The following is a 17,949-nucleotide window of genomic DNA, read 5'->3' on the forward strand; positions in this document are numbered from 1 at the left end:
ACAGCTTCGTTGCTTCTTCGGTATTGTACAGCTGTACGTAGGGTCATCGTCATGCCCTATTAAAAAAGTTTATTTTATAATATAATAATTTATAAACATTCAATAATTTAAAAACATATAATAATTCATAAACATATAATAATTCATCAAACTACATATAACGCATCACTACGAAACGACAACACCAAATGACGTAAAAATTTGTATGCATTTATATTTTCACCCAATGAAGGTTATAGGCTTGTGTTTATGATGGAACTCTCTCCCCACAGCCCCCAGGCCGCGCCACCACTCTCATTCGTCACTAATAATCGAATATTAGCTTAAATTTAATCTAAAAAATCTTAGTTTTTCCTATTTCCCACTATTTATAGCGCACTCTAGACTTCATAATCCGCATAAGCTGTTCAACTATGACCCAAATGCAAAGTTCAAAAACGGTTTCAGACAGAAAATTAATAAACTAATTTTGCTTAAAATTTTCCGATTGGTTGCCGTGTATTGTAAATAATATTATGGTTATTAATAAAAAATTATTTTCTATGAAATTATATACATATCCTAAATCCCTCAAAACTTCTCGCTCGGTAATTTTATCACACTTGGTAATTCCCATTTATATGTATTTATATACAGTAGAATTCCAATTATCCGGATCAATTGGGACCAGACTCGATCCGGATAATCGGAAATCCGGATAATCAGATTTGACCAAAAAAGCTATATATATATAGGGAAATAAAGCATTAATAAGAACATTAAAATCACTTTACTTATTAAGCAATGAAGCAAGTAAGATTAAATATGTAACTTTATTGAAAAAATAATTTTATTTTAACATTTTTGTCAATGTAAGTGTATTAATGAACAAACTCGCTTTACTTAATCATAACTTAATAGAATAAAAGAACTTACTCACTTTACTTCATTTAACTTTAGATATTAAAGAAAATAATTTTATTTAAACATTTCTGTCAATGTAAGTGTATTAATGAACAAACTCGCTTTACTTAATCATAACTTAATAGAATAATATAAAAGAACTTACTCACTTTACTTCATTTAACTTTAGATATTAAAGAAAATAATTTTATTTAAACATTTCTGTCAATGTACGCTGTTTTAATGAAGAAACTCGCTTTTTAGCAGCTAGATCTTTCAAGCGCTTGACGACAAGAAGGTCTACATGGTCGCATTCAGATTGTCGTTCCATCCAATTTAAGGCAGTCTCAAAACAAGCAAACGCCTCACTTGCAGAAGGTCCAGCTTCTAATTAAAATGTAGAATCATTGTCATCTTCTGTGTCCACTGGGTATGATTCTTCTTTTGTACTCTGAATAATTTCATCGTCACTCAATAATTGGAACCCAGGATCTATTGAATCAGAATGTAACCAATCTTCGATATCCTCTACATTGCACTCGGAACAGCCTGGAACTTTTGTAATCATATTCTGCAGGTTTTCCGTAGACATTGAATCAGTATCTTTATCACTTTCCTCGTTGTTCTTCAATTCTGCATTTTCTTTTTCTTCCTGTATTTGCTGTTGTGTTGAAATTCCATTTATTTTATTCCAAGCCCTCTTCAAAGTTATCGCCTTTACGGAAGTCCATGCATCAGCTACCATGTAGCAGCAATCTTTTATGTTAATGTTTTTATGATATATTAGAGTACCTTCTTCATTTTCATCGGCTAACAATAGCTTACGAAGCAGTTGTTTTTTGTAAAGTCGTTTCATGCATTCAATGATGCCTTGATCCATAGGTTGCAGCAAACTGGTCACATTAGGTGGCAGAAAAAGAGCTTTGAAACGACCATTTTCTCTCTCAAGTAAACTTTCTGAAGGATGAGTAGGTGCATTGTCCAGCAAAAGCAATACATTCCCCTTTTTATTTATTTTCTTTTGATACTTTTTAACATCTGGAATAAAAACGTCATCAAATCATTCCGTAAACAATGCAGAAGTCATCCATGCTTTATTTTGGTTTTTATAAACAACTGGAAGCTTTTTAACGTTTTTAAAAGCCCTTGGGTTTTTGGATTTGCCAATTAAGAGTAATGGAAGCCGATGATTGCCTCTTGAATTGGCACAAGTAAGAACTGTCACGCGATCTTTGTGACCAGGAGCACTTGTTTCTCTCTTTGAAGCTAAAGTTTTACGAGGTAGTGCCTTCCAATTGAGGCCTGTTTCATCCGCATTAAAAACAAATTCAGGATCGTAATTTTCAATTTTCGTTTTAAATTCCTCAATAAACTTTTCTGCTGCAGTATTATCGGCAGAAAGCTTTTCTCCACACAAATCGAGCTCTCGAATGCCGTGCCGAGCCTTAAAATTACGCAGCCAACCGTCACTCGCTTTAAATTCGGACAAATTATCCATCTTCTCAGCAAAAATTTTTGCTTTTTCACAAAGAATAGGTCCAGAAAGAGGATTTCCAATTGAACGCTGCTGTAAAAACCATTTAAACATTGCCTGTTCAAGTTCTTTATTTTCAGCAGTTTTCATATTTTTTCTAGATGGACTTCCATCCTCAAATTGCAAATTAGAAGCAAATTTTAAAATTGCAGAACTGTTTTTCTTTAAATCCGAAATAGTCGGTGTTCCTACATTATAAGTTTCAGCCAAAAATTTATTAGACACTCCTTTGTTTAATTGTTCAATTATTTTCACTTTATCTGTGATTGAAAGCACAACACGTTTTCTTTTAGAAGACATTTTACGCAAAAACTGTACGCGAAACACTAAAACAAATCACTTAGACATAAAAAATATATAAAGATTGGAAAACGCGACGAAAATTTAACCGCTGTTTGCATACAAGTTTGTACACGCCGAAGAACGCGGTATCCGCATGCGTCTCAGTCAAGTGAAATCTACAGAGGAGGGGATAACGTTCTTAAACTCGACGAAAAACGCACTTGCAAATGCTATAGTTTCTACACATTCTACACATTCAAAATTTAGATAATATAAAAAATATTAATAATAAATTATAGTCTAGAAATTCAAGTTTACTTTTCATCAATATTATGTATTTATTATTAAATGAAAAAATATTTTTAGAAATATGTAATTTATTTTATAACATTGATGCAAGTGACAATTAAAATTTATCTCCGAAGCCCTTTTGTTTTTTGGTAAATTACTTAATTTATTAAAAATATTACAATCACAAAATTAAAACTACATAATAATTTAACTTTAAAAAATGTTAAAACATAAAAAAATTATAAAAAAAATTTTTTTTTTTTTGACGAAAAAAAATCCGGATAATCGAATGTCCGGATAATTGGAATCCGGATAATCGAAATTCTACTGTATATGCATATGTAACATAATTCACATTCAATATATATGCACATACATATGCATATGTAACATAATTTACATTCAAAAATTAGTTTAAATTTCTCAACTTCCTCCACTTTCCTCCCTCAAAACTCTAATGTTGCCAGTTAGCAAGCCTCACCCTCAATGAAACCTATCCACCCTAATATTATATCAAATGTATGCAATAAAACCTATCCACCCTAATATTATATCAAATGTATGCAATACATATGTAGGTATGTGTGTTTGCTATTCTTGTACGTTCGCTTCAGCGAAATATAAAAACACACATACTTATGTATTGAGCAAAAACTTACCTAAACGAAGGGTGGGGATGGCACCCTTTCTTAAACATTTTCCCCCCACAACATATGGCTCAAAATGCTTTACGCACACATATGAGTTGTGGGGTGGAAGATGCACCGCCGTCGGGATTTTCAAGTTGGCCCTCCACTTTGCCACTTCCTCCGGATCCTTAGGGAACGAAAACAGCCGCTTCTCGTTCTGCGAACATCCGCGTACGCGACACAATCTATCACTCATTTTTTTTTTAATTTTCAATTTTTTGATTTTAATTAATTTTTTATTACGCACGGCGCTTTGAAACAAACGCTAAATTTTTACCGCACTTTAAACACTCGAATACACGCACGGCGCTTTGAAAAAAAACGCTTAATTTTTAACGCACTTTAAACACTCGAATACCGATTTTAACGCCCGAATAAAAGTCCGCCCGTTGGAATTTGCAAGTCGCCTTCGCAATTTCGCAAAACTTAAATCTCGTTAACTTTTTGCGATTGACATTTATTATTCTGGCGCAATTTTCCAAATTCCAAAGGGCGAAATAAATAAAAAAAAAAAAGCACCTGTAATGTCAAATACATTACGCCCCTCACACAAACTTTTCTAATAATATCTTACATTGCTAATTGCTGTTAATAATACTCACTTGCTGTTAAATTTTCCGAATTGCCTTTTACGCTGTTAACTATTGGTGAAAAATGTGTCAGTGGTGAAATTGTCTTCGCGAGACGAGTACCCCTCAAAAATGAACACTTTCCTGTCATTAAGACTTCTCTATACATCAATGTTCTCTGCAAAGCGCAGAGAACGTTAAATATAGAGAATTCTCACGAGCTACGAATAGTGTGAATTGTCAAAAATGAAGTGAAACCGCGAACACTATTTCACCTCGCTTAACTCGACAGCGGGGAAGTTCTTAACAGAGCTGATTACAGTGAATTATGTACAAGTACATTGGCTCTGCTCAGTTTTTGGTTTCTGTATGAAATCAAATTGACGAATGCCGACGGCATTTTGCAAGGCATTTGCTTGTGCATTTTTATGTTCCCTTGGTAAACGAAAATTTATTCAATGCGCCAACATTTCAAATCAAAGTAACTTTAATATTTTGATTTAATTTACCTCTCACATTTTGGTATGCGTTTTAGTAAATTTAAAACTAAACAAATTTGATGAAAATTTTTACTAATATTTTGAGTCGAAATTAATTCATAGCATACAAGTGTTTTGGTATATCGACATATGTATTTACATTTGAATATGCATTTATTTGTTCCTTTGGCAAACCAAATTTTTTTCAATTTACATTTTATTACAGGGAATAATAATATACATACATTTGTATGTATGCATTTTCTAGATAGTATAAAACTTTAAAATAAATAAAGGAAAACTTCACAGAAACGTATTTGCATATAAGTTCAATTGCATCTTTATTAAATATGTATATGTTGCACGCATATGTGTGCACTGAAGCAACATGACCTACCTCACGAGCATCGCCTTATCGTATTTCATGCAATAATTAGGGAGTAAATATTCGAATGATCGAATTCCTGCAAATGCTAAAACAACTTCTTCTGCATATGCATCGACGTATGTACATGTGCGTATATGTACACTTGATGCCCTAACTATATCTATCTATGTACGTTCAATTGATCCAATCAATAAATTCTGTATACAAAACGATTCATTACCAGGCACACAGGAAGATGGCATATGCAAATATAAATATGTGAATTGAATTCAAGCAAAACAATGCTTATTAATATACACATATGCATGTGCATACAACCGCACACACAGGGCGCTCGCTTTATTTCTCAAAATGCGTATGTAGTTCAAAGCTAAAATTCTATGCCTCGCGACTACAAGAACAAAATGCAGTCTTAGGCGCAGGCGTAGCGGCCATCATTCTAGTTGACATAGCGCTGAACAGTCGCGGCGGCGCCGAACAGTTTCAACTATTGTACTGTGCAACAAAAACTCATCATCAAAAAATTCATTGATAAGTTCGAGCTCATAGTTCTAAGAGCAAGAACTTTCATTCATAAAACGAGCCGCCCATATGCCAATTTTCTCGACAATTCGAAAATAGTCAATATTGGAATATTTCGCGTAGAATTATTTGCCAATATTTGATAAATCTTCAATTTTTGTCAAGTCGAGTGCCCGCGGCTTCGTACATATGTATGCATCAATATATGTACGTAAATATGTGTATATGTACAATGCTGTGCCTATGAATGTGCGCTACATACACACAGCATATAATTACATATGCGCAAATGTATATAAATTCACAAATTTACATTTGCATATGCCATCTTCCTGTGCGCCTGGTAATGAAGCGTTTTCTATAGAGGATTTGTATTCAGTTGAAGGGATTCAACAAAGTTTTACAGACACCAGACAGACAGACATAACATACATATGTATATAATTTTGGATGATTTGGAAAAATTCAAATTATAGGTCATATTAAAAAGCTACCTAACATTCTTTGCTTCTAATCACCAAAAAATTCTTATCGACTGCTGCTAAATTTACATAATTCAGCCCCTACTGTTAATTTTTGTTGAAAAATGTGTCTGTGGTGAAATTGTCTTCGCGAGACGAGTACCCCTCGAAAATGAACACTTTCCAGTCATTAAGACTTCTCTATTCATTAACGTTCTCTGCAAAGCGCTTGACCAAAACCGATTCAAAACAAAACAAAGAGAGCCGCTTAGAGCGAGATCGTATCTGCACAATCTTTTCGGTTATGTTACGAAGCAGAGCATATAAGAAAAAACGATCAACTGTCATTTGCGAGCTATGGTTTGTTGTGCTCCTTTACTGGTAGCATATGTCCCTTGTTGTGTAGGTGTTGTAGAGAAGACATCAGGAAGCAACCCGTCGCTGTTCGAATAGTAGTGTTTTGGCAATTGCTACCAGCAAGCGTTTTGAGGCCTTCTTGCGATTTTGGACTCTAGTGGTAATTGCGGTTGTATGCTGAGAGACAGAGAAAAAAGTGTCGAAGGTTACACCCAAAATTTTGGGGTTGTTTATCGTCGTAATTTGTGTGTCGTCGACTTTGACTTTGAGCTGCAGTTTGACCTCCTTTGTCCAGGTGATAAATAGGGTCACCGCGAACTTTGTGGGGAAGGCTGCACATTCCTCGCAGAGAAAAAGCGAGAACGATTGGTGACGTAATCTCACTTTAGTGCACAGGTCATCAATATCATTGCCCGACGCCATTACCGTGCAATAGTCAGCGTAAGAGACCAGGGAGACTCCGGTGGCTGGAGGAGGTTCGATAGATAGAAGTTGAACAGCAAGGGTGAAAAGGTACCACCTTGCTTTATCATCCTCTGTCTGAAGATTTTGTCTCGAAAAATCACTGACGAATGTCGATCACTCAGGTAGTTGGGACAACCTCTTCAAAACTTGCAGGAGTGTCGACTATAAAATGTCATCTACTAGCCAAGAAGCACTACGCGGACTGGGCCCGCGGCTTATCTGGGTGTTTATGGCGATGAGTGCAGTGGTGGTACTGTGCATTCCTCCAAAGCCATGCTTGCATACGGCTGGAGTAAGGTGTTTCATGTAGAGTGGGAGTAGAAAGGCTTCAAGAATCTTCAATACTGGGGAAAGGAGAGTTATCGGTCGATAATATTCCCCTTGGTTGGCTGGTTTCCCAGGTTTCAATAGTGGTATCGCTCGCCCTGATTTCGACCTTTCAGGAATAATGACAGTGCCCATTGGCAGATTGAAAACCCTTGTGAGGTCCTCTTTTCCCAATGGATCCAGGTTTTTCAGCATTAGCATGTTAAGTCCGTCAGGGCCAATGGCTTTTCGTTGCTTAACCTCATCACAGGAGAAAGTAAGTGGTTCTATTTCGACAGGGCCCTTACAGTGGACCAGTGCTTACTCACACCAGTGGTGAAGTTACAGATTTTCAGGTGCTCTAACCATTTGGTCCACTTAGGTTGAGTGACCAGATGCCGAATCTCCAAATTGCGGGGATCGGGGGGAATAGCCTGGCGTAGGTGGTCACGGTCGTTTACTAAAATGGCTGCTTCAGCTGGGAAATTGGGGCGTATATCCCGAATCGTTCCATCAGTAATGAAGCGAGTCGCAGCTGTTGTCAGCACCTTGCGGAACGCCCGTTCGCAAACCAGCTCAATAAGCTTTGTTGAAGTTAATATATGAAAAGCGATCCGCGGAAACAAAGTCGGCAGGTCTCTCAATCGAGACGATAATGGGCAGGTGGTCTGATGCAACCGATATCATAGGTAGCGCTACAGGGGGCGGTTGGGGGTGCAGTGCTCTACAGCAGGGGGCAACGTAGTCACGTGTTCACTCACGGGTGGTGCGCAGGATAAAGGATCTCCGAAAGTTGCACCAGCCATTGCAAGAATTTCATTTGACTGATGTCGGGTTCCGAGGTACTCTGGTCTGACACACGGAACGGACTGTGCGGGGGACCAAGAGCCGCTGTTTTGTCCCCGCACTAGGGTTAGATCAAGAAGGTTGGGTTTGGTCGATGTTGGAGGAGTTGTGTTGCGCCGATAAGCTCCTTACCGTGAAGGTATGGCCTAATGGCGGGAGCAACACGTGGGCACATACCGTGTGGACCACTCCCTGTGTGACTTAAGGCCTGAACAGGTCTTAAGGTGGCTCCACCCGTTGCACTTGTTACACCTAACCGAGGTGGTTTATGGCAATCGCAGCAATAGAATACCTCTGGTCCTGGGTTGGATTCAGTACCAGTCCTAAGGAGAAGTACTTAGAGCAAAATTGCTGCATGGGATTGCTCCTGTGACGACAGAAGAGGGGCGAGATACGGTGCACTAACCAAGGCTCGTTAACTGGGACAGCTGCCCTTAGTTGGGAAAACCCCGAGTCATTCCGGTAACGTAGAAGCGGCTGGAACCATAGGAATGATCATAACATTCTCGCTATCCTCAGATCCCTTAGTCCTTCTAAGCTAGTCACGGTTGGTATCGATGCAGGGTACCGAAAGGTCTCGAATCACTATTGACGGTAAATTGATTCCAGCTCCAGTTTTGAAAAAGTATAAATTAATGGTGCCGGCTGCATGCAAACCAGACCAAGCAGTCCATTTTTTTAGTTGTATTGGTGGTCGCCGTATACGAATGGGTTGATGCCTGGCATGAGAGACCACATTATAGAAAAATTTTTTTCTAACAGCCGTTGCTCCTTGACAGGTAATGATAAACCTCCGTATTTATTTCTACCATGAAAAGAGCTCCTTGCAAAAAAACATCTGCAGTTCGGTGGCGACCTTAAGGTGTGGTTCCTCCATTTGTGGAAGTGCACCTACAAGTTTTTTGACTGGTTAATTTTTGTATACTCACTGATATACTGATTTTAAATGTAAAAGCATATGTTTGTATTACTGGGTGAGCGTGTGAAAAAAAGTCGAATCAGTTATGCAGAATGTTCCACTTGGCATATTTTGTGTAGGCCAATGATTCTTTCAGACTAAAATCCGGCACATATAATAACTTTCTAGGAGATGTATTTAAAGCAGATGAAGGTATCGTGCATCGATTAAAATATCGTAGTGCACGGAGCCTCGAATGGAGTATTAATTTTGAAAATAAAGTTGGGATATTTACGCACGTGGCTCGCCACTTTACCCTTCTATGGTGATTCACCATACGAGTTTCATCGACTTTTTTGGTGCTCCAGTAGAGTGCAAAGAACACAAGTACGAATAATATATGTATATACGAGTATGAATAGTACCTTTATTTTTCAAAACGTCTTGACAAGGGTATTCTAACTTAATTTGTTAAAAGCCTAAACTATTTGAGCATGGTTTTTCTTCCAGGAATTAACACAACTTGGTAAGTACAATTTACATTTTTAAATTATAATAACAAAAAGGGGGCACAAAAATTTAGTATTGTAAATGTAGCGTGTTGTTAAATAAATTGGATTTTGTAATTTTATATTTAAATAAAAGAATTCATTACTTACTGAATTCAAACTTGGTTCAAATTTTCTTTATTACATTTACTAAACTGTTTTGTATTAAAAATTGTTAAAAAAAGACTTTAACTCTCTTCTATTTCATGAATATTCTACATACATACTTTTATGTATTTCACAATATGCACTACTTATTACTAATTAGATAATTTTGATTTCTTCCCCGAACTTTTTTAACGAAACTTTTTTTTCTAAATGTTACAGCAAAATGCTTTAAGATCTTTAAGTTAAATAAAAACACTTTAACGGCATTTTGAAGCCGAAATGTCGATTAAAAAAGATACTGACATTGTTTCAAACAAATATGCATACAGGAACACAATCCACGAATCTCAGCCGATTTCACCACCATATGGCAAGAACAAATATTTGCCTAAATTAGAGGTACGCCCATTGATCCTACTTAATTATTATAAAAATATGTAAGTAAGAAAAGCACTATTCAACTTCCGCAGAATATGTGGACTACCACTACTACATCCGAAGGTACCACGTCAATAGACCTCGATCCAATACTATCCCGGCACATGCACGAAAGCTATCGTCATTTTGCAACGACCGCTGAATTGCCTCTAAATCACATATCGCACAGGACTCAAGTGGATCCTCCGAATCACACGGATATGCGGTAAGGTCTTATATCCATGTTTCTGAAATTTTTTGGCTTAAATTTTAAGATATTTAAAAGAAGCTACCTTCAATCTCTTTAGTTTGGCGCTTCTTTTAATGACAACTCGGTGTAACTTTCTAACTAAATACATCCATATTAAGATCTTTTTACTTGCTTCGTTAGGGCAGAAAGCAGTGTTGTACAGCATTGGCCCGTTATATCGCTTACTGCCTCCCAAACCACCATAATATATACATACATATATGTACGGCGTCCGCCGTAGCCGGATGGGGCGTGACCATTCGAAATTCGAAAAGAACGTAGGTTCAAATCTCCGTAAAACACCAATATGAAGAAAAAGTTTTTTCTAATAGCTGTCGCCCCTCGGCAGGCAATGGCAAACCTCCGAGTATATTTCTGCCATGAAATTGCTTCTGATAAAAAATATCTGCCGTTTGGAGTTGGCTTAAAGCTATAGGTCCCTACATTTGTGGAACACATTCAAGAGGTACACCAAAAATAGGAAGAGGAGCTCTGCCAAACACCCAAAAAGGATATAAGTGCCAATTATGTACATATATATATACATATATGTAAGTAAATATGCCACCGTATTCGAATGGGATTTTGCGTGAATACCTTTCTGTAGTGGTTGGGTTCAAAACCCGCTGAGGGCACAAAATACCGATTTATGCAATAGCGAAGTTTGCGAACCGACTGGCAACAATAGCGAGACATAGCATGCTTTCTTGGTCTACCGCTAGATGAGTTAGACCAGTGGTCGCCAACCCGTCGATCGCGAGCTATCGGTAGCTCGCAAAGGCAATTCTGGTAGCTCGCGCTGCTCACGTTGCAAAAAATCCAAAAGTCTAAAAATCATACCAGTATTAGCAAATTTCAGAAATTTTCATAATAAGTAGATAAACAGCGGCAACACTGCGGTAAGCGATTTCGCGCCGACAAACACGACGCGAAGTCGCGTCTCCGTTCTATAATCGGCTGGAACCGATTAGCGTGTTCGAGAATTTTTTGGCTTTATATATACGCAATGCACGTCGACATCACGCTCAGTTTAATACTGAACGGCATTATCAACGTTCTGCGTGCAGCGGTTGGGTTAGAGTTCGAAACATTATGGCAAGCAGTAGTAAGAAGGCGAAGACATACCATTTCCATTCGGAATGGGAAGAACAATACTTCTTCACAGAAGTTAAAGGCAAAAGTGTTTGTTTGTTATGTAATACATCTGTGTCAGTTCCTAAAAAAGGAAATATTCAGAGGCATCATAAAACTGTACACTCGAATTTTGAGAAGGCATTCCCGTTAAATTCTGCCACCAGAAAAGAAAAACTGAAACATTTAAAAATCCAGTTAATTGGACAACAGTCAATATTTTTGAAAACAATCGACAAAAATAAGGCTGCAACTGAAGCATCTTATCGTGTTTCCCAGATAATTGCACAAAAGAAAAAACCTTATGAAGACGGGGAAATCATAAAACAAGCATTTTTGGAAGCTGCAGATTCTTTATTCGCCAACTTTAGAAATAAAGCCGAAATAGTGTCTGCTATAAAATCTATGCAACTTTCTGCTAATACAGTGATGAGGCGAGTAGAAGTAATGAGCAATGATATTTTTTTACAGTTAAGAAGTGACTTAGATAACTGTATTTATTTTTCACTGCAACTGGATGAATCAACAGATGTAGTTGACACCTCACAGATGGCCATATTTGTCAGGATGGCTTTTAGTGATTTTACAATTAAAGAAGATATTTTGAAGTTTATTCCTCTCAAAGGACATACTACTGGGCTAGAGCTGTTTTCTCATTTAAAAAATCTCATCTCTTCTGAGAAAATTCCAATATCAAAAATGGTAGGCCTGACAACTGACGGTGCTCCAGCTATGGTGGGTTGTGATAAGGGGCTCGTGGCGCTATGTCATAAGGATGAAAGTTTTCCACAATTTCTTAGTTACCACTGTATTATACATCAGCAAGCATTGTGTGGAAATTTTCTAAACTTGAACAACGTTATGAAACTGGTGGTGAAAATTGTGAACAAGATTAGAGCTCAAAGAAGATTATTTAAAACCTTGGCTGATGAAATTGACTGTCAATAAGGGGGAGCTACTTCTTCACTCTGAAGTGCGATGGTTAAGCAGAGGACGAGTGCTCAAACGTTTCAATGATGTCCTGCCTGCTATACTCCAGTTTTTCAAAGAACGCGATAAACCGATTCCTGAACTGGAAAATTCGACTTGGCTCAGAGATTTGGGGTTTTCGTGTGGACATTACAGAGAAATTAAATGAGCTTAACTTGCAGCTTCAAGGCAGGGATAAAGAATTAGCGGAAATGATTTCTGATATAAATGCATTTATTACAAAACTTGAATTTTGGGAACAAAACCTAAAAAACCGCGATACTAAGCATTTTCCTATTCTTTCCGAAAAGATATCCAAAAATCTATTAGAGCCCTATGACAGTAAATATCATATGGAAATAGTTTCTAACTTGAAGGAAAACTTCAAAAATCGTTTCAAGGATTTCAGCAAAATTGCTTTAGTGACGCAATTTTTTGTTTCACCCTTCATGGACATTGATATACAACAGTTTGCAACTTGTGTTATGAACAACTTTGGCTTGACTTGACTTTAAAATCTTTAGGTTCAAATACAAAATGTATATGGAATTTAGTAAGTAAAGATAAGTATTCAGTTTTATGTCGTGTTGCATTGAAAGTGAAAGCGTTATTCAGTTCAACTTATTTGTGTGAATCTTCTTTTTCCAATATGAAATTTATTAAAAATAAATACCTCAATCGGCTTACAGATATACATTTGGATAACTGTATTCGAATGACAGTATCAAATTATACTGCAAATATTAAAAAAATTATCGATGAGTCAGAATGTCAACCTTCTCATTAAATATGCTCTTTTTATCTGCCCATATTTTATTTATATATTAATGTACTATTACTGTTTTGTTGTTTTTTTAAGTCGCTTGTGATTTGCCATCATGACTACAAAAAATTTTGTTACGATTGATAGGTGTGAACATGGATGTAGTTATGCATAAGTATAAGCACTATAAGTCATAAGTTTATTATATATAGAACGTATATTACTAAAGTGTATACATGTATTGTATGTCGAATATAAATGTGTATTATTTAATTTATGTTGGCTTGTGCAAGTAGCTCGCTGTTTATTTCAAAATCTTGAAAGTAGCTCAACACATTGAAAAGATTGGCGACCACTAAGTTAGACGAAGGATGACTAGTAAGCTGCCGGTGCAACAGAACCCACCAGAAGAACATATACATATACAAGCAGAGGTGCATGCGCATAGGCTATTCAATAGTATGTTAATCGTGTAAGCGAGTTATGCAACAATCCCGTGATCGAACTCACAGAGTTATTTTAAGAGATTTATTTGAATTTGAACGTAAGAAAATTCGTAACAATTGGTGTCAGAAGTGGGATTGTTGAATAAAGTCCCAATAACAGGATCGTGAAAATGGCAAAATTGAGCGAACTCAAAGTTCAGCAGCTTAAGAAAGAATTGGAACAGCGTGTCTTGTTAACTACAGGAAACGAGGGAAAGGTACAAGTACGGCTGAGCGAGGCAGAGCACTTCGATGTAGACGAAATGTGTTCCAGGCAGAAGCTGAGGAGTCATCGACAAAATGGAAGACAAGTCAGAGCCTCCAGGACGTTCACCAGGTATTGACATGACTGTGATTATGGCTAGATTTTCGCAAACGTCATCGCAGTTATCGTAAATGTCATCGCGGTCTTTGGTCCAAGTGGAAGTCATCTGGGAATCACTAAGACGCTGGAAAAGATTAAGCAGCGGTGCTTCTGGGTGAATCGCAGGGAATCAGTTGCCGAATGAATTCGAAATTGAGCGGGGCGTAAGCAGAGAGAAATCCAAATGATAGAAGTAGTGGAAGATCGCAACAACACAATTGTAGGCCGCAAGGACCACCTTTGGAAGCAATTTAAGGTTTCCTAGTAATATAGCGTTTGGAAGAGGTGCCGCTCATGCAATGGGATGGAAGAAATGCTGAAACACTATGAACTCCGAAGGATCCAGCGAAGGAAGTTTAGAACTTCTTTATACTCCGCAAAGAAAGAAATGGATTTCTCCAAAACTGCAAGCGTTCTGGGAGGGTCCATACAAAGTGATTAAAAGATTAAATGATGTGGTGTATCGAATACAGTAATGCAAAACTGTAGAAGTGGAGCATCTGGAAAGACTAGCTCCATTTAGATCGAAAGTTTTAGTGTCTAATCGGGATGATCAGACTTAAGAGGAGGCCAGTGTTGCAATCGTGAAGTTTCGCGAATTAGACTTGCTTGCGACAGCAGATAGCGAGACAGATCACGCTTTCTGGGCCTAGTGCTAGATGAGTTAGCCGAAGACCACAGGTGACTACTTAACTGCTGCTACAACAGAATTCGCCAGAAGATACGAATTGCCAGATCTAGAAATTACGATAGTTATTAAACACATATATATAAGCAGAGGTACATGCGCATAGGGTATTCAATAGTAAGTTAATCGCGTAAGCGAATAAACGAAAAGTAATAGAGTGATTACATTTAGAAGTAAAGTGTTGAAAATAAAGAAAAGCAAGTACGTTGCTATTAATGTATGTCTTTTATTCGACAATTCAGTGCACAGAGTTATTGTAAGAGATTTATTTGAATTTTAACGTAAGAAAATTATATTCATATATAAATGTGTAAACTAAAGAAGTAACGCTTAAGAATATTGCCTTACGATTTACAACCAATTATTTGGGGTACCCCGGAAAGAATGAGGTTTTATAAGTAAAACTTTATTGAATATATTTTTGTTTGCGATCTGCCTGCCTACACGACTTTGCCTTACCTCTACCACTTGTCTGTATATCATTCTCACTTTTCGTCGCATACTAAGATTCCTGTTCTACGTTATACTCTCTAGATACTCAGATTATTCCACTAAACTCAACAACTTGTAATAAATAGTTATACATGCACAATATCTATATAATAACATAAAACTTGTTCGTAAAAAACTACAACATGGTTTTTATAATAGTTATTATATTATCTACTCTTACAGTTACTCAAAAATATATTCACATATTTATGGATAATTTAATCTATACAGATTGCACGAGCATCAGCTGACGGCACATCATGCTTATCCACATCAGAATTATATCTCCCAACAGCAACACCAATTATACCGTCAACAACATCGATATTTGCACACTCATAATCACCATCTTTTGTCATATGCAGCGCAACAATTAGATGTCAACAGCAGCAGCGGTGGTACACAAACACCTGGGATCGTACCTTTTATGCCTAGTCAAGAGAACTTTCTAAATAACCCCGATAAACGGTGCTTTAATCCCTTGAAAAATGGTAAGAAGAACCTTGAGGTACATACAACATCGCACATATCTGCAAAAGGTGAAAATCAATATATTTCATTTGTGGATTCTGAAGCACTACGACCAAAGGGGACACAAATAAAATACATGTCGGAAGAAGCAAATACTGAAAAGAACACAAGTTCTGTACTTGGTGACGAGAACACATGTGAACAGAGAACCGAATGTGAAGGTGAACAAAACAATAACCCAATTTTATCAAACGATGGCCCAAAGGTAAAAGGCTAAAGTTCTCGGAAATAATGTAGAAAAAATATACACTTTCTATTGGACCAATCACACTTAATGGGTTACTCACTTTGAATAATATCTCCGAATTTATATCCAAACACACGCGCTCGTCTCGTTGTTATATAAATTCAATTTAAGACAAGAAGAAGAGAACTTTGTACGGTGTGCTCATATACAATACTTTCAATTACATTAAAATTAATTTTTAATGGATATAATTATGGTTTACAAAATAAATAAACGAAAACTGACATATCAAAAGTAAAACAGCTTCGGAAGTATGTTTTAAAATGTAGTTTCTTTTAATGAATACTGATTTTAATTGCAATTTATTGACGAGCACATTTTCGTGAAATATTAATAAAGTTGGAGAATGATCAGAGCTCGTGTTCAACCCACTTTCTTAGCTGATATTTTTTTGGCAATGAAAAAATGGAGTAGGTTGGGTGTTTTTTGAATCCGTTGATCAGTATGTTGATCAGAGAGGTTTGTATAATTCTCTACCTTTTGAGGTTTGTATAATTCTCTACCTTTTTTGTAGCGCTTAATCTCGAGCTCCGGTGTGCGTCCTGATAAATTCTTATCACCTTCCACTGTTATGGTTTCTTTTTTTCACTCCATTTATTACATATAATCTGTGATTTAAAAATAACATTCACTATTACTTCTAGTTACAATTCAAAAAAGGACATTCAGTAAGAAGTCCCAGTGAAATTCATTACACAAAATCATTACACAAAACCTTGTTTAGTACGAAACATTTTATATAATTTTACACATTGTTAAAGTATATGATACAAACGTTGTATTAAATTAAAATGCATGCATTTTTTTATCTACGGTCTGTGTCAGAAGAAAATAACCGGTTTTTTCTTGTAACTTCAATATATATTATATTTCGTTCTGCGAATGCTAACTCAGGCTAGTGTCGTTCGAAGCTTTTCCGTAAACGCCACCAAACAAAAATGAGTGAGAAGTAAGCGAAGCGTTTCCAGGTGGTATTTTTATGCACGCATTCGAAGGGTCCGAAATTATCTTACGCCGCGGCTACAAAAGTAATTAAAATATCAAAACAGTTTGTTGTGATGTGGAATCAGCGGTATAAGATGTGCAAAAATGTGGATGACTTTTCCGAGCGGGGCTTGAAGCGAGTGGCGCCAACAAAAAAGGAAATCACTTTATCCCTTCTTTGTGACTACGCCAAACACAATCAGTTACTCCTAAAAAGGGAAAAGATGTGAGTATCAACACCATCGAGCGTCGACTGAGAGAGCCGAACATATCCTACCGTCCCACGTCATCAAAACCACTGCTCTCAGAAAAACACATCGAGACGAGCTACGCTGAAAAGCGTGTTCAAAGCATGAAGAAGATGCCAATCTATACTCGACAACAATGAAAACTACATGGCTTATTGAGTAATTGCGACTCGAAGTTTTGTACATACTTTCATGTAAACAAAAATTTGAAATATATATCTTTTATACTTCATGACTAATCGCAAAAATGTTGTCTAATAAGTTATTGTTGACCCGAGGACTTAGAAGAGTGCCAAGGCGATTGCTGTATCTCTGACTGACATTGCCGACTCCTCCATATGGTGAAATTGATGAAAGAACGGTTAAAGTTATTTTCATGTATTTGCTTTCGTTTGCTTTCATACGCCATTTTTTCAACCAGGCGCAGACATTATCGAGGTTTCCTTTGTAGCTTAAAAGAAGCTGAGACATGATTGCTCCTAGTTATTACAACAGTATGTGCATATGTGGAGATGTATGTATGTGTTCGCCGATAAGGGAAAATCGGCTGTAAGCAGGGTGTACAATACAGGTCCTGCTTTTATCAGGTGGAGTTCGGTGACTTCGTCGTTTACTTTGACAAGAAAATGCCTGTTCCGAAGATATGATTTTAAGAGTGATTCAGTCTTAAGCTGAACGTGTGCATTTAAAGAAAAGTGTTGGAAATAAAGTAAAGCAAGTGTGTTTCCATTAAATTGTGATTTTACTTCACAATC

General features: G+C 36.9%; 2 protein-coding genes across 3 annotated transcripts; one reads left to right on the forward strand and one right to left on the reverse strand.

Annotated features, from left to right (window-relative positions):
* Positions 1-1,273: 1,273 nt before the first annotated feature.
* LOC129251384 (jerky protein homolog-like) lies at positions 1,274-2,380 on the reverse strand. The gene is made up of 2 exons (XM_054890783.1): positions 2,161-2,380; positions 1,274-1,920 (listed from the first exon to the last, which is right to left on the reverse strand). Exons 1-2 carry the CDS (start codon positions 2,378-2,380, stop codon positions 1,274-1,276), a joined length of 867 nt encoding a protein of 288 aa, XP_054746758.1.
* A 7,498-nt stretch (positions 2,381-9,878) lies between these two features.
* Positions 9,879-16,099, forward strand: LOC129251336 (uncharacterized). 2 transcript variants are annotated; one of them, XM_054890701.1, is made up of 4 exons: positions 9,879-10,024; positions 10,096-10,268; positions 15,416-15,675; positions 15,760-16,099. In XM_054890701.1, exons 1-4 carry the CDS (start codon positions 9,905-9,907, stop codon positions 15,930-15,932), a joined length of 726 nt encoding a protein of 241 aa, XP_054746676.1. In that variant the 5' UTR covers positions 9,879-9,904; the 3' UTR covers positions 15,933-16,099. The 2 variants fall into 2 exon arrangements, with proteins under 2 accessions (XP_054746676.1, XP_054746675.1); XM_054890700.1 differs by having other exon boundaries at positions 15,416-16,099.
* The last annotated feature ends 1,850 nt before the right edge of the window (positions 16,100-17,949 follow it).

This window comes from Anastrepha obliqua, unplaced genomic scaffold (genome assembly GCF_027943255.1).
Source record: "Anastrepha obliqua isolate idAnaObli1 unplaced genomic scaffold, idAnaObli1_1.0 ptg000012l, whole genome shotgun sequence".
In the NCBI taxonomy this organism is placed as follows: Eukaryota; Metazoa; Arthropoda; class Insecta; order Diptera; family Tephritidae; genus Anastrepha; species Anastrepha obliqua.

What these genes read in the sequence shown, in the direction of transcription:
- LOC129251384 (XM_054890783.1), bottom strand. Translation starts at nt 2,380, where the DNA reads ATGGATAATTTGTCCGAATTTAAAGCGAGTGACGGTTGGCTGCGTAAT. An exon ending in CAATTGGAAGGCACTACCTC is followed by an intron (nt 1,921 to 2,160) that starts GTAAAACTTTAG and finishes TTTTTATTCCAG; the next exon opens with ATGTTAAAAAGTATCAAAAG.
- LOC129251336 (XM_054890700.1), top strand. Translation starts at nt 9,905, where the DNA reads ATGTCGATTAAAAAAGATACTGACATTGTTTCAAACAAATATGCATAC. An exon ending in AATATTTGCCTAAATTAGAG is followed by an intron (nt 10,025 to 10,095) that starts GTACGCCCATTG and finishes CAACTTCCGCAG; the next exon opens with AATATGTGGACTACCACTAC. An exon ending in CCGAATCACACGGATATGCG is followed by an intron (nt 10,269 to 15,415) that starts GTAAGGTCTTAT and finishes TAATCTATACAG; the next exon opens with ATTGCACGAGCATCAGCTGA.